This window comes from Hermetia illucens, chromosome 5 (genome assembly GCF_905115235.1).
Source record: "Hermetia illucens chromosome 5, iHerIll2.2.curated.20191125, whole genome shotgun sequence".
Classification (NCBI taxonomy): Eukaryota; Metazoa; Arthropoda; class Insecta; order Diptera; family Stratiomyidae; genus Hermetia; species Hermetia illucens.
In genome coordinates this window covers 16,532,522-16,557,499 of record NC_051853.1, presented here as the reverse complement: position 1 = coordinate 16,557,499, position 24,978 = coordinate 16,532,522, and the positions used below count along the sequence as shown (strand labels likewise).

At 43.1% G+C, this 24,978-nt stretch overlaps 1 protein-coding gene across 1 annotated transcript; it reads right to left on the bottom strand.

Moving 5' to 3' along the window:
* Positions 1 to 9,765: 9,765 nt before the first annotated feature.
* LOC119658070 (anoctamin-8) lies at positions 9,766 to 24,681 on the bottom strand. The gene is made up of 12 exons (XM_038065329.1): positions 24,509 to 24,681; positions 24,315 to 24,448; positions 24,139 to 24,245; positions 17,576 to 17,846; positions 17,306 to 17,515; positions 16,748 to 16,874; positions 11,408 to 11,554; positions 11,086 to 11,351; positions 10,885 to 11,013; positions 10,658 to 10,822; positions 10,459 to 10,592; positions 9,766 to 10,248 (listed from the first exon to the last, which is right to left on the bottom strand). Exons 1-12 carry the CDS (start codon positions 24,582 to 24,584, stop codon positions 10,026 to 10,028), a joined length of 1,989 nt encoding a protein of 662 aa, XP_037921257.1. The 5' UTR covers positions 24,585 to 24,681; the 3' UTR covers positions 9,766 to 10,025.
* Positions 24,682 to 24,978: the final 297 nt, after the last annotated feature.

Here is a 24,978-nt window from a genome sequence, read left to right as displayed (position 1 = left end):
CTAAAGATATCGTACATGCACGTGAGATGCTCCAGGAAATAGTGTCCCTTTTTTATTTCGAAACGCATTTGCTGGACCCCCTAGATGGAATCAAATAGCTGATGATCCCTGTGAATAATAGCATATGCAGCGGCTTCAAAGGGCAACGAGTCTATATTTGGCTTGTGCGGAAAGGACTATATTTAGATTAGAGAGAGACTGAGCTTGATTAACTTGCAGCTACTTTGTGCATCTCTAGATAAAGAGCGATACGCACTGAGCAAATTGAATTTAGATTTAGATTTCTTTATCATCATCATCATCCAACGAACACTTTATCTAGGAACAGCTTTCACTTCTCAATAAAGGCTTGAACTTTGCCATAAGAGACCTCACTTTCCCCAAAGAGGACATGGTAATTGACGCGGGAATTAAATATGCATCACAAAAGCATTCGAGAAGAATTAGGCGACCACTGACCCCCACCAAGCGAATGGCCTCAAGGAAAAGAGCAGCATCCGACCACCACAAAACCATTAAAGAGTTGAAAGAGAAATTCGTTTTCTTACCAGCAGACAAAGGAAACGCAGTGGTCATCATAGAAAAAGGAGCATGCAAGGAGTTGGTACGCAAAAAGTTAGAAGTTAAGTTTTACATCATCAGGAAAGACCCTCTGGCAGACCCCGTTAAAAGAGTGGAAAAGGCTCTGACTGAATGCACACCCATTATTAAAAAAGTAGCCGAATTGAGAATGCCTAACCAATCTCTACCTAGAATCAAATCATCATCATCATCAACGGCGCAACAACCGGTATCCAGAGTAGTAGTAGTAGCTTTGTACTGATGAAGGGAGTAAGTTGTTCCCGAAATATATATATACATAATAAAATAAAATTGTAGTTTGGAGTAAGCTACTGGTCTATCAATTCCAGACATCCCGGTTTTGTGCCGAGGTCCACCAATTCGATATCCCTAAAAGCTGTATGGCGTCCTGGCCTACGCCGTCGCTCCATCTTAGGCAAGGTTAGGCCTTAAAATCGGAAAACGGCTGAGAAGTCATTCGAATGGAGAATCGAAAACGGGCCTTCACATGCATGAGTGAATCCTATTTCACATTCAGGAATAAATTTTATAAAATAACCTCCGGGGCAGCAGTGAGCAATCCCTCTCACCGCTGCTATGCAAGGTATTTATGGAAACCTGGAGAATGAACTCGAGGAGGCTGGAGGCAATCCAGAGATAATAGATCAGATATTTGGACGATGTATTAGCAATCATCAAAAGGGAAGAAGCAGGAACGATCCTCGAGAAACTCAATCGCGCACACAGGAATAACGAGTTTACCATGGGGAACGAAAAGGGAGAGGAGATCCGTTGCTGGACTTAAAGATAATCCAGGAGAGAGTGAATTTTGAATTCAACATCTACAGTTACCCGACCCAGACACAACGAACCATCACATACACCTCAAACCATGATTTCCATTATAAGAAGGCGGCATACAACTTTATGATTCACAGGATGCTCACAATACCGCTCAACAAGGAGAGAAAAAATAAAGAAATGAACTACATCCTGGAAACAGCCGAGAAGAACGGATACAACAGGAACTTCATTAAAAATCAGATAAAAAAAAAACTATGCCAGGCGTACGAAGGATTGCTTAAACCTCACCAAAAAGAACCTCCGAATCATAGTGGGAATTCTCACTGGCCATTGTCGGCTGAACTATCACCTAGAGAAGCTAGGGATATCTACGGACACTGCCTGCAGGTTTTGTGAGGCGGAAGACGAAACCTCTATACACGCCCTGGGACAGTGTCCGGCACTTGTGCAAAGTAGGTCGAGACATCTGGGAGAATACTTAATACCAGATGCAAAGCTGAAACTTCTGGAAGTGGGGAACATACTAAAGTTCCTAACGGTTACAGGCCTGCTTGAGATACTATGATCAACAGGTACACTATAACCAGTAAAAGGGGCTCAATAGTTCTTCAAGGACGCGATGCGACTTTCCCTTAACAGAATAATAATGATAATAACTACGCCAGGCCTCAAGACAGCAACTTTCAACATTTCTCCAGGAGGTGAACACAGAGCCTGGGCCTGGGTGGGAAGCAGGACATCAAAAGGCTACACACAGACTACACAAACGTGGATTCCGGGCCACCTCGCCCAGCAGACGGTACCTACTTAGGACCTGTTTACAATCAGTCAAGAACAAAAAAGATTGTACTGAAAAAGTGGCGCTTATAAGATTTCCTAACCAGACTGCGACAAGATTTACATAAGGCAAAAAAACGGCTAGTCCACACCAGGTTGTTAAAACACATAAGGGAGATCGAATCCGCTAAGAATAAGAATAACCCACACATGAAGTTCGCGCAGGGACACCATTTGTCGTCGGACAACGCCTATGTTTTGAAGGAAATAAACGACGTTATGAGACTAGATTCCTACAAGAGTCTCCACATTTCGAAAATTCCCCCCGAAGAAAAAGCTAAACACCGACATGGACAACGATTTTTCCTTCTTGGTGGAACTTTTAGGAGGGACTAGGGGAAGAAAAGAAGCATAATTAGATATCATAATTACAGGAATGGCTTTAAAAACCCAAATTTGAGAAGATAAAACACTGAAGAAGGGAGCAGTTGGTCCCCGAAATACTATACGTATATGTATACATCACAAAAGACTTTCAGCCAATAAAAAGGCGAATATCTTCAAAGCCAAATTTTTCACTTACTTGTCTTGTGTTTATTATCGGGGTCCCTCCTGGTCCAGTGAATTAAAATTTTAATATCTCATCCTTAATATCTGTTGCATGTTTTCCTGCTAGACAGTCTCCATGTTCATGTGCGTATTAAACACACCAACCATATTAAGTTTTTTCACCTCCCTCGTAACTCCCTGAATGCAATTAGCGTGCGTTAGATATTTGATCCTGAATGGTCTATATCTAAAACCAGCCCTGATCTACCCCAACTGGAACTTGAAGGAGTTATATATGTTTAGAACCCCAAACCAGTTAGGAAACCGTAGTTCACTATATAATCAAACTCGATTGGATGAAAACTCTCCGAGTTCTATTCTAATTCCCGCACTCTACCGGCTATCCACTGTTCTCTGTTCTGCATCCTATGCCTTCTGTCTTTTGTCTTCTATCCTCTGTTCCCTGTTCCCTGTCCTCTATCCTCTGGCCTCTGTCCTGTGTCCCTTACTCTCTGCACTATATCCCCTGTCCTCTTGTGCAAGAGCGGCTAACTTGCGTGACGAAGGGACGCAATTGTGATTGAATCGTCCTTGACTTGGAAAAACAATTTCCGACAATAGAAAGGATATCAGGTCAGGGAAGGAAGAGGACGACCCACTGGGAAAAAGTGAGTAAAAATTTTCACCTTAAAAATTATTGACCCTGACAATAAAATAAACAGAAATAGAAGATTAGAAGAAGAAATAACGGCAAATCAGATGGTAGACGTGCAGTACACGCTAAGGGAACACTTTTCAAGTCAAGGATTAAATCAATTCTAGAGGACATAGTTCTCATCAGTCAGAGCTTCAAATTTTCCGAGATATCGCCCACACAAATCCGACCATTTTTCATTTTTTTTTTCGTTGATTTTCACCAGATCCTTTAGCGATCAATTTTCCACAATATCTACCACTCACGACGTCATAGTGTAAAAATTGTTACATTTGCTGAATTGGAACCGCATAATTTTTTGAACAAGATATCGCTCATGGACATCCGGCGATTTTCCATTTTCCCCTTTTTACAACCATTGGCACGTCCGCAAATTTTCAATTTTCTTCGATTTTCACCAGGTCCTTCGGCGGTAGATTTTCCGTTATATCTCGTCTTCCCAACGTCTAAGTGTGAAAATTCTTGCATTTCCTGAATCTCGGTTGCCTTCCGTTTCGAATGAGATATCGCTCAAAGAAATCCGCCGATTTTCCCATTTTTGCATATTTTCGCCACGGGCCCGTGGACATTTTTCTCGATTTTAACCAAGCCCTGGGGCAATGTATTGTCTGCGACACCTTGCCTTCTCACCGTCATAGTGTAAAAAGTTTTGCATTTCCTGGATCTGAATCGCTTTCGCTTTCGAATGAGATTTCGCCCACAGAAATCCGACAATTTTTACGACCCGGGGTCGTGCGATTTTCCAATTTTTCCTCGGTCTTGACCTCCTGCGGTCGATTTTCCGTGATATCTCGCGTTCCCGACGTCGGTCGTACTGCAAAAACTTTCGAGCGAAATTTCGCCCACAGAAATGCGATGATTTTCATTTTTTGCCTTTTTTATATTCGGAGGTAAATGGGGTACATATCAGTGGCCACACCGAGGAGTCCAATTAGCACTGTAGTACGTTGTTTTGATATCACAAACTCCTAACACCGTGATTGCTGTTATGACAGCTGGGGAGGCAAAGTCCAGCCGGCGCAGATCTTCAGAGCCATCCCGTAGCATTCACGAAGGAAAGCAGCTCTCCCACCCCGCAGCTAGAAATCTCTATGAGGTCCCCAAAGAATGGTTTACCCGGTGCCCGTAGCCTGACTCTAGCTAGAGCTGGGCAATTGCAAAGGAAGCGTCTGAGGATTTCCCCCTCTTCTCCTCAGCTTCGGCAATGCGAATTGTGAGGTATCCCCCACCAGCCTGAAAGATGTCGCTGAATACAAGACCGAATGGCCGCTTAACTGTCGGTCAGAATGGCTATGTTACGTTTGGGGCTCGGATTTTGCCCCATCATCGACGGGCTTCCAGTATCGCCAGTACTTCCACTTGGAATACACCGGCGAAACCTGGGAGACCATACGACTCGGATACACTATGTGTATTCGAGAAAACTCCCGCACCGGCTCCACAAACTATCTTTGATCCGCCGGTGAAGAATACTGTGCCATAGCCTTGCAACTTGCCCTCGGTCTTCCACGCTGCCCTGGCTGGTAAGTCTACAGAAAAATTTCTCGGGAAGTTCAGTTTGCTTGTGGCATATTCCGTGGGGAATGTCCAGCATCCAGACTCACTTAGTCTGTTGACACTAGGCCCTATAACGTATTTAATGTGCAGGTCTAGGGGGAGGCGACGCAGGAGTACATTGAGGCAGGACTGCAGAAGGAACAAAAACATATTATGTTGCAAAGTATATGTGCAGCGCGTAGCTTTATTCCGGGCACTCGAAATTATGATAGGAAAAGGTTAAAAGAACCGGTAAAACTTGAAATTCCCCTGTCTGAGACGCCTGCATTTCTTCACTACAGAAGCATAGAAGAAAAAATAAAAGAAAATTAGAAATACACGCTAAAGGAACAATTTTCGAACTAATGATCAAATCACCCTCATTGCGAGCTGTAACCCCTTTCTCTTCAGCACCTCTTGACATCTGCCTTTTCACCTACATAACCATTAAGGTCACTGCAATGCACCAGCAGCCACGCTACAGATCTTTGCATCGAGAAGTTACCAGAAGGCATCTCTCTCGGCATCAGGTCGACCTATTTGTGGTGCATACGTGGTAAAAAAGTTAATAGTGCGACCAGCTGATATAATGTTAAGCTTCATTAGCCGAGTTAAAAATCAAATCGTTTCCGGAGGATCCAGTTTTCGGCAACCAGATCTTTAAGTTTTACGGAAGACAAGACTTCGTGAATTCTGAAATCGTCTGGACTAGCAGACTAGGTTGAATTACTCGCCGTATTGGAAAGACAGCACGTCGAATTCCGGTGTGCTGTGCTCTGTACTCTGTATGCGGCGCTCTGCGCTCGGTGCTCTCCGTTCCGTCATCTGTCCTCTGCCTTCTTCCATGCTATCTGCTCTGTGTTCCGTTTTCTGTCCTCTGTTCTCTCTAATCTGTCCTCTGTCCGCTTCTCTATTCCCTGTCCACCGTCATCTGTCCTCTGCCGGCTTCAGCCCTCTGTCTTCAGTTCTCTGAGTACTGGGCTCTATTCTCTGTTCTGTGCCGTGTTCCATCCTCTGTTCTGTGCCGCCCGTCCTCAGCCCTGGGTCTTGTGTGCCTGGTTCTTCCCTGTTGGCTTCTTCTCTGCTGTCTGATTATTTACTGCCCTGTTTTCTGCTTCTTTCTCGGCTGCTTTCTTCTCAATGGGTAATAAACTTTTTCCATTTGTTAAGACGATTAAATTTTTCTACTCGTTCGTCATTCATGTAGCTAAGCTCGAGCTGCCTTTTTTTCGGTTTAAAGAACCAAGGCGAACAATGTTCCGCAGTATGAAGAATGAAATAATGAAAAAATGAATTAGTTGCCCGACATATAAAAGTTGCGTCAGTAAAGCATTCAATACATTAACAATATTAATACAGAATTCTAAAAATGAATCTTCCAATTGATTGGAAGGGAAGAATACCTTATTCTTTTTCTTTAGCCTTATGAAAGGTACATAAGCGGGGTCGGCTCGCCTTGATCGGTTGCGCCATTTTGTTCTACCAAACACCTGATCTGGATGCAGTTGCAAAGCTTCCAAATCACCATCCAGCGTATCAAGCCACCGATATTTCGACCGGCGTTTTGGTCGCTTACTATCGACTGCGATGTTCACACTAATCTTGGCAAGTGAATTCTCCTTAGCGCGAATTACGTGACCATATCATCAAAGACGCCAGTACAACATCATATCAATCTCGATTATCCTAATTTCGGATGTGATCAACTTGTTCAACGCAACATTTCCGTCTCTTCTTCTTTTTCTTCTTTTTCTTCAGCCTTTGTCCCGTTCCCAAGCGGGGTCGGCTCGTCGTGATCGGCTTCGCCATTTGGCTCTATCGAATGCCTGATCTGGGTGCAATCTCGAGGCTTTCAAATCCCCATCCAGCGTATCAAGCCACCGTTGCTTAGGTCTGCCTTTTGGTCGTTTACCATCGACTTCGATGTTCAGACCAATCTTGGCAAGTGAATTCTCGTTTGCACGAATTGCGTGACCATACCATCGAAGACGCCTCTCTCGCAACTTTTCCACGATCGGTGCAACCGCATAACGATCGCGGATATCCTCATTTCGGATGTGATCTAAACGTGTGACGCCACTAGTCCAACGTAGCATCTTCGTCTCCATTACCGCGAGACGCCGTTCATTGTCTTTTATGGTCGGCCAACACTCAGAACCATAGAGACCGACTGGACGGACGACATTGCGGTAAATTTTAGATTTGAGACGTTCGTTGATACGTCGATCACAAAGGACACCAGTTGTGGAACGCCACTTCATTACCGCGAAACACCGTTCATTGTACTTTATAGTCGGACAACACTCAGATCCATGGAGAACGGCAGGACGGATAACATTGCGGTAAATTTTAGATTTCAGATGTTCGTTAATCACAAAGGACACCTCCAGGTTGCGTTAATGCGTGAAGCAATTTTATAACGCAGTTCTCCATTGGCTAATAGCATTGACCCGAGATATTTAAATCGCTCAGTCCTGGGTAAGTCACTGGCGCTGACAGTGATTGTGTCTCTTTCATGGAGATCTGTCATCAAAAATTCAGTTTTATTCAGATTAAATCTGAGACTGTGTTGTATGAGGTGAACATTCCACTTTTGGACAACTTGTTCAAGATGATTTTTGCTATTAGACGAAAGGAAAACATCATCTGCATAAAGCAGTGTATAGGCCGCTGGACGTTGGATGTTCCGTGTCCATAACAAGAACAAAGAGGAGTGGTGAGAGGGAGCTTTCTTGATGAAAACCAGGAGAGACACGAAGCGGTTTTGATTCACCGACCACACTTTGAATTTCACTTTTTGGATCATGGTAGAGGAATTTAACCTGACGCACTATGTGTTGTCGTAGAGCATACCAGATTGGTTCGTGTGGCACACGGTCAAAGGCTATCTCTAGATCCAGAAATGGAATGTAAAGAGGGCGATGCTTCTCACGCAGCGTGTTTTGCATCAGTAGTTCCGCAATTCTTGATAAACTTGACTTGATTCACGGTCATTTGAACGATTTCGCGAACATGGTTATCAAAATTACATTCAAAATTCTTCATCGTATGGAGCAGCAAACAGATCGGACAGCCTGATTAAAGAATTCACTGGGTCATGCATCCAAATGCTTCGCTTTCCAGAGTTCAGATGCGATGTCATCAAGTCCTGGTGCTTTCCCCAATTTCATTCGTTTTATTGCTTCCTCGACTTCTGTCGACAAGTGGAATTGCTCCAAATGTCGGCAATGCTTGTGGAAGTGGAGGATGAATAAATTCTCTTGTTAAAATCTGCTCGAAATATCCTCAACATCTCGAGTGTCCAGTTTATTGTAAATAACTTTGCAATGGACCGCCCGGATAACAACAATCCCTTTCTTTGCTTTCCGATTGGCATTCTTGTAAATTTGCCAATTGATTGGCCTTTTATCGTCGAGAAACTTGTGGTAGAGGGGTTTGTATTCATGGACTTTCATTTGAACATTGTTATTCCATAGCAAAGTATCTCAGTTGATGAACCGCTTCCTGGCTTGGTGACCCCGAGGGGTACATAGGCCACTTTGTGGATCGCATCTTATTTTCTTCTTTTTCCTCACGAAATCGCCACCATTTAATGCGTAGCGGTTCAGCGCGTTCCTAACTGTTCCTCGCTGTTTAATAGTTAGTTTAATTCGCAAGACGGCCGTTGTTGAAGTGCAATGGTCTCCTAGTGAACGCTTTTGCAGTTAGTGATGGTGATAAAATGCCAGCGTCTAATGAGGATATAATCGACATGCGTTTTACTGTAGGGAGATGAGACGATTGTTTGATAAGTCATGTATTCACATGTACAAGGTCATAAGTGTCCGCAAAATCGACACCCGCATTGCGCACTCCAAACCCCTTTCCCCCATGGCACATGTTACCGTCTGCCTTTTCATCCACATGACCATGATGATATAGTCCTCAGCAGGCACGTGACAAATCTTTTCATCGAGAAGTCGCCAGAAGACATCTTTCTCGACATCAGGTCGACCTGTCTGTGGTGCGTGCACAGTGAAGAAGTCAATCAGCTGATATAATGTTGAGCTTCACCAGTGGGTCATCAAATCGTTCGACTGCTTTATGACATTACAGGAACCCTCCGAGTTGGCTATGCCAACACCGTATTGGGTGTGTGCGCTACCAAAATAAAGAAGTTTATAACCATTTTTACTGCGTTCGTGTTCTTTGTCACAGCTCTTATCACCAGACCATCGAGTCTCATGTAGAGCGCAGATGTCAATGCACTCCTCGGTTTTCCCAGTGTTTTGCTTGGCCTGATTTACTTACGTCCTGACGCCCTTCATGCATCAAGAACCCTTACCTATTTCCACGCTGGCCCGTGGCCCGTCCTGCCACGTCGACTGTGGTGAACGCCCTAACATTTCTCTGAGGCTTACGACTCAACACGATCAATTTGTTTTTAACGACATTCGATGCACTTTCTTGGTCGGCCTTTCACTGGAACTGTCACCAAGAGAAATCAGGTAGGATTTAGCATAGTGGAATAATTCCAACTATACTTTATTTGCCTCTTTCCTTAACCGCAGGATCTTAATTTTGCTGTTGTTTGGATAGTATAAAATACGTTGCCTCAAACCCTCCTTCTTTACTTGGACTTGGGACCAGCATGATGTGGATATGACAGGCAATAACACAGTGACTAGGTTCCAAAAGCCATAGCTCCGGTTTAAGAAATAGCAACTAGGAAGTTAAACTAGAGTTTCTAGGAACCCCTAAATAGATCATAACATCAATACCGCTTCAACTTCGGGAGCTTATACTGAAAAAAGGATTTAAACGTAACAAATAAAACAATCGAATTCAATCAAACGAACTTTATTTTAGTTTCTTTTCAGCTAGAAAAACAACTGACCTTACAACTAATAGGGTTTCAATAAAACCACTTCAGTATTTGTTAAACAAAACGTGTATATAAGATTTATACTGATATTATCCACTTTGGAGAATTCTGAGAAACTTAACATGACTAGGATTTGTATTTTCTTAGTAAATTATGAAGCCACTTTTAGCACCAATACCATAATTTAATCATTTGCAAAGGAAACTCCCTTTTGCCTGCTCAAATCGACTTCTCTCGTTTGAGCAACTTTCCCGACACAACGCTTCGAAGATGCTTAAGAGCTTGACTAGATTCATAGTCTTCTTTGGCCATTGCGATTCGAACCCATCGGGGTTTATCATGGATTGCTTTATGCAAAGCAAACTTTATACCCAACAGTAAATGTTCAAAAATCACGAATGTGAATGTAGAGGTTGTTGGAAAGAGATTCGATACGTAGTCCCTGGGGGTAGACAGGATGAAAATAAGTACATTGCTCTGAAAAGCTACTAACACTACTTATAAGTAAAAAGGAAGCAAATTGAAAATAAAATTGCCAAATTGGCGCAGCACACCAAAAAGGGGGATGATCGTAGGTTTTACTATCTCAAAGAAAGGTTGTGCTTATAGTTTCTTAGAAATAACCCCCCAAATTATGAATGGAACTACTTACCTGATACTAGGCTGTAAATACACAAGGCCACAATTGCTCAAAATCGCAAGGACGGATAACAACTCCAAAGCTGATTGCCAAGCACCAATGTTTTTAGCTCGTCGTGCAAAAGGGCGCTTATAGAAATTAGTAATCTGTAATATTTCAAAGCAATTAACTTAGCACCAAAGTCAACTCAAAACAAATTCATCTTTCTAACCTTGAACAGATCAATAGACATCCCGAAGAAATTGTTCACCAAAGCGCAAGCAGCTGCAAAAGGAGCAACTGCCGCAAAAAGCACAACATACCCAAACTGCGTACAGATTTGTAAATAGTCCTCATATGTGCTATTATATTCATCCAGTCCACTTTCATAGCAAGCCTTCAACATCAAAAAGAAATATTGGCCAAATGAACAGGAGAACATTATAATGCGATACAAACCTGATTGTAACGCTCAATATCCGCAATCAAAGCCTGTTTGCTTTCAGGGATTTCTTTGACATGTTGAGTATATTTTTGCTTAGCAACTGCTATCAGGGGAAAACCGACTTCCTGAATGATTTGGACAATCTTTAAGCAGGAAAAATAAAACGGGATTTAATGAAAGTCATTTATCGAAGTAACCGAAACTAACGAACTTACTTGGAAAATCACCAACTGCGTCATCAACTGATACTTAAGTTGGCCCAAATCTTGCAAAATGAAAGCAATGTAGAACAGAGAAAAGAAATTGTTAACAATTTCAAAAATCATAAGTTTGTTTACTCGATGTCTCTCATATTGGCTGCGTGTCCTATGATTTTCGTTATCCGTTAAAAATGTCGCCAACTTCTCATAAGCCCATGAAAATATCGCAATAAGTATAGATTGGACAATACCAGGGACATACAACAGGAGAGATTCACTGCCTTTAAGATTACGTCCATGAAATCAATTGAGTACCAATAAATGTGCAATTTATTACCGAAATCCTGCAACACTTCAGCTTCGATTTGGAATTGGTAAAGGGCAAAGTACATTGCTGCTACCACACATAGCGCCACAACAGGATAAGATACACAGTACATTTGCATATATGTGTATCGCATTGGGTACTGCAGGGTAAGTTTGCCTGAAATAAATTGAAACGAATTAAGATCTCTTCAAATTTGTTGTACCTATAAAACAATATGAATAAATAAGGGAACATTCAAGAATATTCAAGTCCTAGGATTGCATACTCTCAGAAGTCTAGCTAAACACTCAGCTAGTCCCGTTGGGATACTGAAAAGACCTAACGAAGCATAGGTAAAGATTGGAAAGGAACCCTAAAAATACTTTCAGGGACTCACTTTCCAGGTTTTGAAATAAGAATATTTGTGCAGAAACCCAGTTTAATTAAACAGTTCTGAACAATAAGGGTTAGTAAAAGCTTGAAACTCGAGGATGAAGGATACATGCAGAAAAGGCCGCATCCAAGCCAACATGCTTATCGACCGGGAAAATATTTTGGGGCAGCACAATATCAGATGGTTTCGAAAATTACTGATGGAAAAAACAACAGGTAACACCTCCTTTGGATCAGGTAATACACATAAACTTCCGCAATCGTTACTAAAAAGCAAACTGGTTCAAGCATATTCAAGTGGTTAGACTATGTACGCCGCCATATGCAGAGGCTATCCACTATCACTTTCACTGCGGGACCTTGGAGTAGAAAACTGCTAGTCTTAGAGAACTGGGTGGAGTATCACGTCTAAGAATTTGTAGTGGTCGCAGCTTTGCGGCATATGCAATATTTCATTCGCCTTGTCCATGGACAATCTCACGAGAAGATGCATTTAATGATATGCAACATTTACGCATTTTCTCACTTTTTAGTAGCTCTTAGTTTTCCCAATTTACTTCTTTCATTTTCCTAATTCTCATCCCGAGATTCACTCATATCAAAAAATTAATATTTACAATTATTAATTTTATTTCATTTAACAAAAAAAAACTGACACTTAGTGCCTTTACCCTGTACTAATAATAATGCATACAAACTTACCCAGGTGGCCTATTGTGAGTGTAGCGACTGATTCTGGTTAGAACGCTCTTGTTGTTTTCGCAGCGCAATGTTCTATCGTATCGAAAGGATCGTCATATTATTGGGTTGGTGCTCTAGGCGTCGTTTGTTTCTGAATGAGGCATTCTTAGTGTTTCCACAAAGGAACAAATTTTATATAATTTTTGCTTTTACTGCCGCCAACTTGGAATTCGAATCCAAAGCTGGGGTCAGTTAAAGCGAGAATTAGCGAAATCCGGGCCGGCTAATGAGATTGGACGTTGATCAGCTGGACCGATGGAGTGTGCAAGAGCTGACTGGACGACTGACTTATTAACCGTGGAAGAGCAAGGTGTTTTTAAGCAGTTTCTGCGATATTAATTCGTTCGGCCAATCGTAGCCATATTCCTAACGAAAGGTTAGTGCTACGGGTGAAAATCGCTAACTAGCCTTGGTGAGTGCAGTGATGCATTTAGATTTTCGTTGAAAGGCGTGAATAAGTGCAAGAAAAGTGTGCAGTCAGAGCAATCGGTCGGTCAACATGAAACCAAAATTCTGAGTGCAATAATACCTCCAGTAAAAGTTGATGTTATGAACTTATAGACGGTTGATAAGCAAATAATCGGTTTGTGTCTGCGGGGTCCCGCATCGTATGCTTTTTAAGGACAAACTACGTAATTCCCACAGCGAGGAAGGATGGAAATTCCTCAAGCCAATTAATGACCATGCATACTGGCAAACTTTGTATACCAGAAAATCTGCACTCGATTCTGACCAGCGCCCCTCCAGTTCTTCGCTATGATTCAAAGCACTTCCCCTTTGATAACATCTACAATATTCATACTCAGCATAGCGGCATGGCGGGTGCGGTTTTCAGAAAGTTTCTACTTTAATGTCTCCTAAATATCAACCACGAATATGTCACTGGGAAAGGCATAGTTTCGGTGAAACTCTACAACTTTGTTCTTCATCTACATACTGGTATTGCCGACGTTCCAGATGAATTTTTCATGGTAAATCTCTTTGGTCACGACAATTCTACACGCATTCTTTGCAATTCTTCCAGAACTTCAGCAGAGACTTCAGCCGGCGAGTACTGTAATTGTTGCCCGCAGTACGGCGTGGTATTGATACCGCTGGCTTTGTTTTAATCGACTCTCGGTGTGGTGGACTCTAAAGTCGAACACGCTCCCTGTAATGAAGCGGTTTGCGACCCGCTGCACAATCACGTGCGCGTATTGTAGAAGACGCTCGAGGAATCTTTGATGCATCAGGGGACGTTGCATCGTAGCTGCCCCACGATTAGCGGTTTCGCCGTGGTATCCATTACGGGAGCCCCACCCAATCCCCAAATCAGACGAATCCAGTTATCTATAAAGGACCTTAGATTTCTCATTTAATGGATTTGCATTTTATACCTAATTGCCAGGTGTAGTGATAGTCTCTTCAGTGAGTAATCTGCAAGATTGCAAAGTACCAGCACTTTCCTCACCGCTGAGAGGCTACGGTGACCTATAAGGGGTCAGATTGAAGCTACCCATCCAACCGGGCTTCGGACCTGCTAGTCACTTCTTTTCCACTATTTTGGTTTATTTTATTTTTCTCAGTTGATTTATTTTTATTTTATTTAATTCTTTTTTTTATTAAATTGAATATATTATCTTTTATTGTTTTTATGTTTTGAATATATATTAGCATGAGTTCCAGCTAACTTCTTCAGCACTTCCTCTTCCCCTCCCCCTCTAACCGCACAACTCTCACACTAATGGAAACATCCTCCAATATAATGGCCCGAAGATGCCAAGGCAAAGCCCTCGCCTCATAGCACATCTCAGGCAGAAGAAGCATTCATTAAAGATGCGTCGTGGATCTTCCTTCTCAATCGTGGCACTCGGGTCCAAAGTTTTACCACACGCGCGATCGAGCCGTACCTTTGCTACGGAGTTCTTAGTGACAGCGATTCAACCAGTCATCATCAGTAAATTTCCCATTTCCATTCCCAATATTCTGACGTCCGGCAATTACCTATCGAGTGGAACATCGGGAAAATCAACGTTGGAAAATTTGTGAAAGCTCTCTCAAGAGGGGTAGATCGATAATCCCGGCGTAGACAAAAAAACTGCAACTGAATCATCCGACAATGTCCCTTATCACTGCAGCTGACAATGCACCGGCTCCCAAAAGTAAACTGCGGGATATTCCCTATGTACTGGTGGACGGCTGAAATTGTAAGCCTACGAAGGAAGTGCCTCAGACTTCGGCGGATTGCTCAGCAGGAAAGAGGCCAAGACGAGGTGACCCTTAGGATGGGCAGAATATAAAAGAGGGAAAACAGAACTCCGCTACGAAATCAACTATAAATTGATCATCTGGTCAACTCGATGTCCATCGATTATATTGCTCCGTGGAAGCAGTTAGATTTGAAAGCAGGGCGATCCACAATTAATGCGATTGAGGAAGTAGTCCATGAGGTGGAACTGACTGAGGCACATAGTTACCACTGTCGGCCGGCGGTGTTCCTTGTGACCTTAGACATAAAAACGCTTTCAATTCTGGAAGACAGTGCCGCATACTTGAGGCACTGGAAAATCGTTGCCATAATTCTGGCTACCTATTGCGAATATTTAGGGGCTATTTAAAGGACCCTGCTATACCTAACCCAGGAAGGACAGCGCAAAATGAAGGTCATATTAGAGCGGCTCCGGAATCTATGCTTGGTCCGGACCTTTGGAACGCCTTGTGCGATAGTCTTCTACGACTCGAGATGCCTGATGAATCGCCTCTTGTCAGATACGCGGACGATGTTGCGGCACTAGTTACCGGAAGCACAGTTGAGCAAGCTCAACGCACACTGGGAATGGTGATGCAGCGAGTAAACTGCATTGCTAAACATGTATTCTCCCTAGCTCCGGAGAAAACCTCGGCATCATGGTAAACGCAAAGATGAGCTTTTCCGAGCAGATTCGCAACACCGCAGGCAAGGCTCAGGCTGGAATATTTATGATTTGCGGCTGATGTCCAATATCGGAGGTCCCTTACCTAGAAGCCATCGTTTGCTGATGAGTGCAGCTCGGTTCGCCATTTACTGTTCCGAAGTAGATAGAAAGAAGAGTCCTGCGAGATGTCCCCACCTATCGTACCGTCTTCAAACCAGCAGTAATGGTGACAGCAGGCGTTATTCCGATCGCCCTCCATGTTGCCAAGCGAAGGTTCATATTCCTTAGAAAAGACGAAGGAAATAAGAAAGGAAGGAAGAGCCCGTACTTTCTGCGCATGGCAGCAATCTTAGAAAAAAGAATCGAGGGAAAGATGGACCGCGCATCTTATCAAAGACATACGGCCGTGGTTCAATCGAAAGCACGGTGACATGAGCATTTTCAATCTTACACAGTCGGGAAATCAGGGTCGCCTGACTGAATTTACTGCAAGGCTGTGGTGAATAATGCCTGCCGCACTTTTTCTTCTGGGTGGTGGGGGAGGTAGGAGCGCCATCACAATCACCTTTCGATGGAAGGATGTTAAGTGTCCCCAGACACCATAGTTGAGGCCATGCTGCGGAGGGAGGGCAAGTGAAGCCGGGTGGTATGTTGCATTCAAAGCATTCTTAAGACGATAAAGGGGAAGATGGATAGGAGAGATGCCAAGGTAGCCGAGGCTCCCTGGACCACGAAATTTTGCTTTTTTACCGAATAGGCCCCGACTTGTGTGTAAATGCATTTCACCTCCCTGTTCCAAAAAAGGACTTTCATTAAGCAGTTCTTCATTTGGCATTTTATCCGTCAGAAAGGCAGTTTTCTATTGACGAACTGACATAGGTCTGGATAGAAATAAACGGGTCTCTTCACTCCAAATAAAAATGCAGAAGTAAAGTTTCGATGCGCAATTCACTCATCATGTTTGCTTCGAAATGTTTCTTTGGGACTTCAAGAGTATTGTTATTGGAAATGGAATAATATTTTGTTCAACCCTGTTTAACAATCATAGAATAACCAACGCTATTTTGACGCTTGTATTAAAAATTTTCTTTTTTCCACAAACAAAACAAAAGTAAAAATACAGATTTCCTTTGCCAGACAGAGGATGCTTCCCTTATAAGACTGTAACCCAATTTTCGATTACTCACTCAATAAGTTCTCCCTCTGTAGCACATTATTTTTAAACAAAGAAGTAACAACCAACAACTAGAAGCTATCGAATGATTTTCTTTTCCTAACTGATGCCAATTGCTTTGAATGGATTGTTACATTCAAAGCGCTTAGCAGTTACAGGAATACTAACCTGTTACAGGGTCTGGCTTCAATTCGCCGTGATAAGCCGTTCTAGGTTTATCTAAGCTGGTCATCTCTATAGTTCCCCATCTATAAGCCAGTCCTGAGCATTTGCGTTTCCACAATTCTAGAAATATCTAGAGAAAACAAGCATGTTTTATTTGAAATAATTTTCCTTAATGATTTTATATGAGGAATGATCTTGTAAGATTGTTTTGTCTTGTATTTGTTCCAAACTTTGATCTAACTATAAAAATGGATGTCCGGATAGCTCAGTGGTTAGAGCACTAGGCTGTCATACGGAAGGTCGCGGTTCAAATCTCACTGGTAGCAGTGGAATTTGCATCGTGATTTGACGTCGGATACCAGTCGACTCAGCTGTGAATGAGTACCTGAGTCAAATCAGGGTGATAATCTCGGGCGAGCGCAATGCTGACCACATTGCCTCCTAGTGTACCGTTACGGTCTTGAATGAAGTGCTCTAACACACTTCAAGGCCCTAATCCAATATGGATTGTTGCGCCAACGATTATTATTATTATATATAAAAATGGAACAGAAAACTTACAGTGGTCCACAGCATATAAAATCCACAAACAGTTGTTAAATTAAATCCCAATACATATTGCAGAATCCCAAATAATGCCGGAAAAATCAGTGCTGTTGTGTAGAATTGTATAAACGCGAAGTATATTCCAATGCTAGAACCGAAGTAGTTCCTAATATCTTCGATAGGGAATTTACGTCCAAGGCGAACTTGAAATTTATTTAAATACTCCTGTGAAAGATAATTCAATTTAGTCAGCTTTGATTTTGCGATAATTTATAGCAGAAATACCAAATCGTGAACCGCGAAGAAGTGCTCAATTGCACCATTGCGCATGTAAGGCATGAGGGACGGTTTGATTGCGTCCTTGATTAAAACAGAACGTTCGGCATTCGTTAGAATATCATCTTCAGTCATATCTCCAACGAGATAGTCAGTCTTACTGTAGTAGTTGAACTTTTGCATGCTGCCGGTTACAGTTTTTTTCATGATTTCATTTTCATCGGCTAGTTTCAGTAGAGTATCGTTGGTGGCCGAAACATAAAGGTACTTCTCGGTTTTGCTGAAATTAGGAAAATATGGTGGTTATGCTGGTTTATTTACAGAAGCCCTACCCCTTTATAAGATACCCAAAACAATATCTTGCAAAAAACAGAAACACGGCAATTCGACAAACAGATGCACGGAATACAGCTACGCCATGCAAAAGAATCCACTACTCTGGGATGGCCGAGGAGTGGGTCGACCCAAAAACACACAGCGCAGAATATTGAAGGAAGAATGCAAACCCTGGAAGGAATTGAAACATAGTTCGGCAGTCTAAGATGACGTGTAGGCACAATTGATGCGCTATTCCCCATTTAGGGTAACTGGCAACCGTATATCTCTAGTGTATCAGGTTAATCCCCACCTCAGTTGTAAAAGGAGAGCTGCATGCGACCAGGCGCGTGTCATAGGTTGCGGATAATGGCATGGCCCACCGAAGCTACAAATATTGCAAGTTAATCTTATAAATAAGCAGAACGTTTCCATTTGTGTTCGTCTTCCGAAACCCATTTTTGCTTTCTGGGGGAGTAAACCTTCTTTAAAAAAATCTATAATCCAGAATGAAGGAATTGACGTATCTTTCGGACGAATTGCAGTTACTTTACACGGTATTTCAGCAAATCCCCTCCAAATACTTTCCCTACATATAGAAGTAACCATGTAACTTTGTTCGAGGGTTGACTAGTTCCCCAATGCTTGTGAGAACAAATTGGGAACACTATTTTAATTTTTTTATAACACAGTTCCCATCACGATAAAAAGTCGGTGAATTACATCAAAGTTTCTCTTCGCCCTTGCAGGTTTTGGTGTTTGCCGTCAACCACCAGCGGCGAAAGACTTAGGCTTCGTATGATTTGGCGAATCAACTAAATTAATTCTTTGTTTGCACCTATTACCATATTACATCCACTCAATGACACGTTCATAACCCGCCTTCTAGAACTATGCCATTTGCCACAACAGGATGTTGTCAAGCAATGCCGGATAATAGCAAAAAATATTCGAAATGCCCTTCCAACTAGACTAAAAATTTTCCAGGAAGTTTCCCTTGAAATCGGTGTAGAGTCATCAGCAAACCGGACTGAGCAAAGAGTAACTCGGATACTCCACATTAAAGCACACCGAACCCAATAGTCAGGAGAAGCTCATGCATTCACAAAATAAAAAGCTAAAATTTAATTCGACTATCAATGACATCATCATTGCAGTTGACAGAATTTCGGCTGACAGTTTGGTAAGCGAGATTACCGCGACACTAATTGAACGAGTGGGGAATCCAGGGCTAGGCTCTCGATCAATGACTGAGGGTTCTTCCCTCACTCAGTGTACGATCGTCACGATCGAAATGTAATTTTGGACGTTGTTTTCAGTTTTTGTTCTTTTTAAGTTGACTGAACATGGTGGAACTTTAAAAACGTTTTCACTTGTTCTTACTAAAGTTAGATCTCAAGGTAATATCTTATCAATAATTGCTTCTTCGGAAGTCGCTGCAACTTGGTTAGGTTGTGGAAATGTAGCCCATCCGGCATTAACGCTCCCAATACTCATAATATCCCCATTATGAGCACGAAACTATCAATATCCTCACAAACATCAAGGGAGATATCAGAGGCATGGAGCCTTTCAAGGCGACTCTCTAAACTCACTGTGGTTTTTTGTCTTTCAGTTCATCTCTTGCATGAACGCAAATACGGATTCCAAGTTGAACATGGTCCCTTGCTGGACACCACCATCCTGTTTAGTACGGATATTAGCATACAGTTGTAGTACAATTAAACGGGGCAAACACACCGCCAAATATGGAATCTACCCCAAGGGTATGGATTTGGGCAATCGCTAAAAAAATTTGCTGATGGAATTTGAACTGAATCTTGTCGTGAAAACAGAGCTGTTCGGCAACACGCACCTACGCCAATCTTCTTCTTTTTCTTCAGCCTTTGCCCCGTTCACAAGCGGGGTCGGCCCGTCGTGATCGGTTTCACCATTTGGCTCTATCGAATGCCTGATCTGGGTGCAATATTGAGGCTTTTAAATCCCATCCAGCATATCAGGCCACCGTTGTTTAGGCCTGCCTTTTGATCGTTTACCATCGACTTCGATGTTCAGACCAATCTTGGCAAGTGAATTCTCGTTAGCACGAATTGCGTGACCATACCATCGAAAACGCCTCTCTCGCAACTTTTCCACGATCGATGCAACACCACAACGATCGCGGATATCCTCATTTCGGATGTGATCAAAACGTGTCCCGCCACTAGTCCGACGTAACATCTTCGTCACCAATGTGTCTAAGATATATTGGGTTAAAAGACCCCGCTTGTGAACGGGACAGAGGCTGAAGAAAAAGAAGAAGAAAAGACATCGAGGCAGCGAACGGGTCTGGAAAGGAGCAGCGGCGAAACTATATGGGTCAAAACCATTCTGTGAAGTCCGAAATCGGTTTATGGCTACTACGCCAACAAATGAAGAGAAACGGCTGAGGGAACTGTACTAGGTGAACTTACCAGGAATGGAGCAGTCCAGGGTGCTCATGGCGGGATACAAAGAAAGTTGTTAGGGGGTTTCATTCCTTCGTATCTTGAATCTTCCTTATTAAGCTACATTTAGTGGCTAAATCCACAATGTGTGAATTTTCTTTTTCAAACCTTTCTTTAGTAAGATGTGTAGACAAAAGTCTATTCTTACTGATGCCTGGTGGTCAGAGGGTAGTATAGGTCCTAGGGCGAAACGTGGATCGGTACCCACGATGAAGCATAAAACTTAGGAAACGCCTGCTGAACCAACACAAACAGCTCTACTACCAAACTCTATCTCCTCCTCCAAGTGGTGACTGCTGGGAGCTGCGCCTAAAAACAGGACAAATCGTACCAACTGGTCCTCCAGGTTGAGGATTGGCTAAGACATCAGCTCCTCTTGTGGGTTCGTAACAAGTTGTTTTCCGTGTAGGGTTATCAAACCACAACAGGAGCCTCGGACTAGACTAAAAACAAAACGACGAACCCGGCAACGTAAATGGAATAACGGTTTGCGCATTTTCTCATAGAACCTGCGCTCCCTGTACAGAGAAGGAGCTGCCAAGCAACTAGCCAATATCCTGTCCCAATATAGGGCTGATTTAGCAGTGTTGCAGGAGATGTGTTGGACAGGGGCCAATTTCCTGGAGAAAAGCCACTACACCATATATTATAGTAAATCACGTGCTAAGACTAGGTTTCAAGTCAGTCAAAAAATGAAACCTGCTGTTATCGGCTTTGAAAACATAAGTGATAGGCTATGCACTCTACGCTTGAGAGGCAAATTTAGAAATATAAGCCGCATTGACTTTCATGCCTCTACAGAGGAAACTGCTGACTCGGAGAAGGACACCTATGAGGCAATAGAATGAACCCTCGAAGCTTATCCCAGGTATGATACCAAAATCTTACTTGGGGATTTTAACAACTAGGGAAGAAGCTCTATTCAGGCAATACGTTGGCCCCCTAAAAATACAAATGAAAACTGACTGCGGATTATTCAATTAGCAGTGTCACACGAAATGGTTGTTAGATGTACCTGGTTTGCGCGGAAAGCGGTCCACAAACATACGCGGGCCTCTTCAGATGGGACCACTTTCAACCAAATTGACCACGTGTTGATTGAACGCCGGCATCTCTCAGCTTTGATGAAGGTCAGAACCTATAGGGGGGGGCCAATATAGACTCGAATCACTTTCTCGTTGGCATGGTGTTCCGAGCTCGAATAACAACACTACCCAGAATCCCCTCTGACAATCAGGTGAAAGATAACACTGAAGCCATCCACAGCACAGCCCTCCGTAATACTAATAAGGGGGAAGTGAATGCCGCAATAACCGGAGTCAACAGAGATCCTGGAACTGAAGCATCAACAAAAGATCTTCACAATCACCTGAAGAACGTTATCATTGATTGGCGCCAGTCGGAAAAAGAGTCAGAACGGCTGGCTTGACGATGAATGTAAACTGGCAATGGAACGGAAGAATACTGCATACCGAGTAATGTTGCATTCTCAAAGGATGCGGGGACGCGAGGAGGCTTATCACGAACTCCGGCGTGCGGAGAAGCGACTTCACAGATGGAAAAAGGAAGACTGGGAGAACCAACAGGTCTGTGAACTCGAAAAGTACAGGGAGCAATCGCACCAGGCGCGCAAGTTTTACCAACAAGTCAGCAGGATGAAGCTTACATACCTCGATGTTCATCTTGCCGAGACAAAGAGGGAAATCTGATTTCCGACTGAATGGGCATATTGAAGCGATGGGTTGAGTTCTTTGATGGGCTACTGAACAACCGGAACATCGGCGATTTGGAGGTCTCGCCAACTGAAGACGACGGACAAATACTGTCACCACCAAGTTTAGAGAAACAGTCCGTGCAATTCATCGGCTAAAAAATCATAAGTCGCCAGGAGCCGATGGAATTACAGCCGAATTGGTTAAATATGGATTCGACCAGTTACACCAAGTGGTTCATCAACTTGTGCTCAAGGTATGGGACAGCGAATCAATGCCTGACGATTGGCAACGAGGCATTATCTGTCTCATACATAAAAAGGGAGATATCACACAGTGCAGCAATTATAGAGGTATCACGTTGCTGAGTACCATCTATAAGATATTCTCCTCTATCTTGGTAGGCCAGATAGCCCCATACGCCCAGAACATCACTGGCCCATAACAAAGAGGCTTCACTCCAGGCAAATCAGCAACACATCAGATTTTCTCTCTCCGGCAAGCGATGGAAAACTGTTGGAATATGGACAACAGTTGCACCATTTGTTCATCGACTTTAAAACCGCCTATGAGAGAGACAGCCACGAGAGAATTCGTTATCCCGACGAAATTGATAAGACTGACTAGGCAGACCCTGTCCAATGTGCGAGGCCAGATAAAAGCAGAAGGACCACTCTGAAGACCATTCGACATCAACAACTGTCAAGGGGATACCCTACCATGCGTCCTCTTTAACCTGGCCCTCGAGAAAGTGATCCGTGATGCTGAGGTAAATGCAAGAGGTACGATCCTCTTCAAGTCCACCCAACTACTGGCCTATGCTGACGATATCGACATCATGGGAGGAACCACCCGAGACGTACAAACTGCCTTCATCCAGATCGAGCAGGCGGCGCGAGATCTTGGGCTGCACATCAATGAAGGCAAGACAAAATATATGGTGACAGGCGGAGATATATGAAATTTTATTGGCAACAGAAGAATATTTGCGGCAAAAATGGAGGGGTCACACCATTTAAACCTGTTTCGACAGTCAGACAGCATTTTCAACACTAAACACATATCAAGCCAGTTGGTGTAGAGTTGTTATCAGGTGCTGCTGAAACTTGGCCGACAGACAAAACCAAACATACCTGATGTGGGTACCAGGGCACTCAAACATCACTGACAGACTTGCTCGCTCGGCGTTTCTGGATCCACAATGACAGGGTCAGAACCAGGTTTTGGCGTCCGGCCATCTACTGTCAAGTTTACTCTGAAAGAGGAAATTGGAATGGAGAAATTTGAACTTCTGCCGGCAGGCGAAAATCTTTGTGAAGGAACCCGAAGCCACTAAAGCGACATTTTTGTTGTCCCTTTAAGAAGTGGGACACGAAATCCCTAGTAGGGCATTTAAGGGAACTCTGCTCCTTAAAATACCACATGGAAAAATCGGAGTGGTGGTCTCGACCATATGCAGCTGCCTGTCCTCTTCAGACCTCAGACGAACATACCTTAGTAAAGTTTTCTTCAACGAATAGTGTGCGCATTCTCTGTCTCTCGAGGATGTTCTCAGATTCGCGAAAGCCTGCGAACCCCGTAAACGAGAGGCCGATGAATAGGCGATCTACGGGGATAGTATAGATAGATAGGATTTTAACTTAAAATTTTTCGTTAAACTTTGTGGCTCGCCAGGATAAATGGCATATGCATGTGTGTAATCGATCAAACGCCGATTTTGTATTTACTCAGTATATTCTTCCCCTTCTAGATGGATCCTATATGTTAATTACGGTGTTCAAATAGAGGAGGGTATGAGAGGGATCACTCCTTCCTGGATTAATAATTATTCCTTGCACCTCTTCAATATATATACAACGGTGAATATTATGCTCCTCCGAATTCTCCCCCCTTTATATCGGCCATAAATACGGAAAACATTGATAACAACAGTGAGGCATTGTCATTTCGGTTTATGGGTGCTTGTTTGAATGTGTATGACTTGCTAATTAGTTTCCACTCGCGCATGTTAATTACTCATCCACACCAGAAATTCGCTGCAAACACGTCTCTATCAAACCTTAAAATCTCCAAGGTGGTGAACATATTGAACTCTTGGACGATCTTCTCAATATCCTCCACCGTCGACCGCTTCACCCTCTCCGAGAATATAATGGTCACATACGTCTGCAATTAAAACATAAATGAGACCTGAATATCAAACGGTTCAGTGAATATTCCCCAAAAATGCCATACCTTATTGGGCGACTGCGTCTCATCTTTACCAACGTCTACTTTGGAAGCGTTTTGGGACTTTCGTCGCCGTGGTTCCGTGGGTTCCTCATAGCTACCCCTTCGGCTTCCTGGAGCCTGTTCCGCGCGTAACAATGCTGTAACCGGGAAATGGTTACCTTCTAGGTTACACCAGAGGAATTGCACGCTCCACTTACCAACCGTCTCGTCCGACATTTCCACTGTCTTGTACACCAAGTGCAGATCGAACAACTTGTTGAGATTCTTTCCCATCTGTTCGAGAGCCGAACCGCTGGCCCACCCACTCCTCTACCTCTTTCTCCAGAACCAACAACAATTCAGACGTGTCTTGCCGCCGTCACGCTGACAAGCTTCGCCGGTCGACCATCCCCTCGTCAGCTGGTCTACAATGTGTGAGGGTTTGCTCGTTACATGTGTGTGGAGTAGGGGTGTGACGTGTGTAGAAAAAACAGAAAATATTGGTTTTGCATGTATGAAATGTAGCAAATGACATTCGGAAGATAACAAAGCAGAATTTGGTAAGCAGTTCCCAGAATAACACAAGCGTGAACGTATGGTGCTGGCAATATCAATGGAATATTGAGTGATCTCACAGAACAATTGTTCTATTTTTACCATTGCGTTGAAGCGTTCAAATAATTATTCA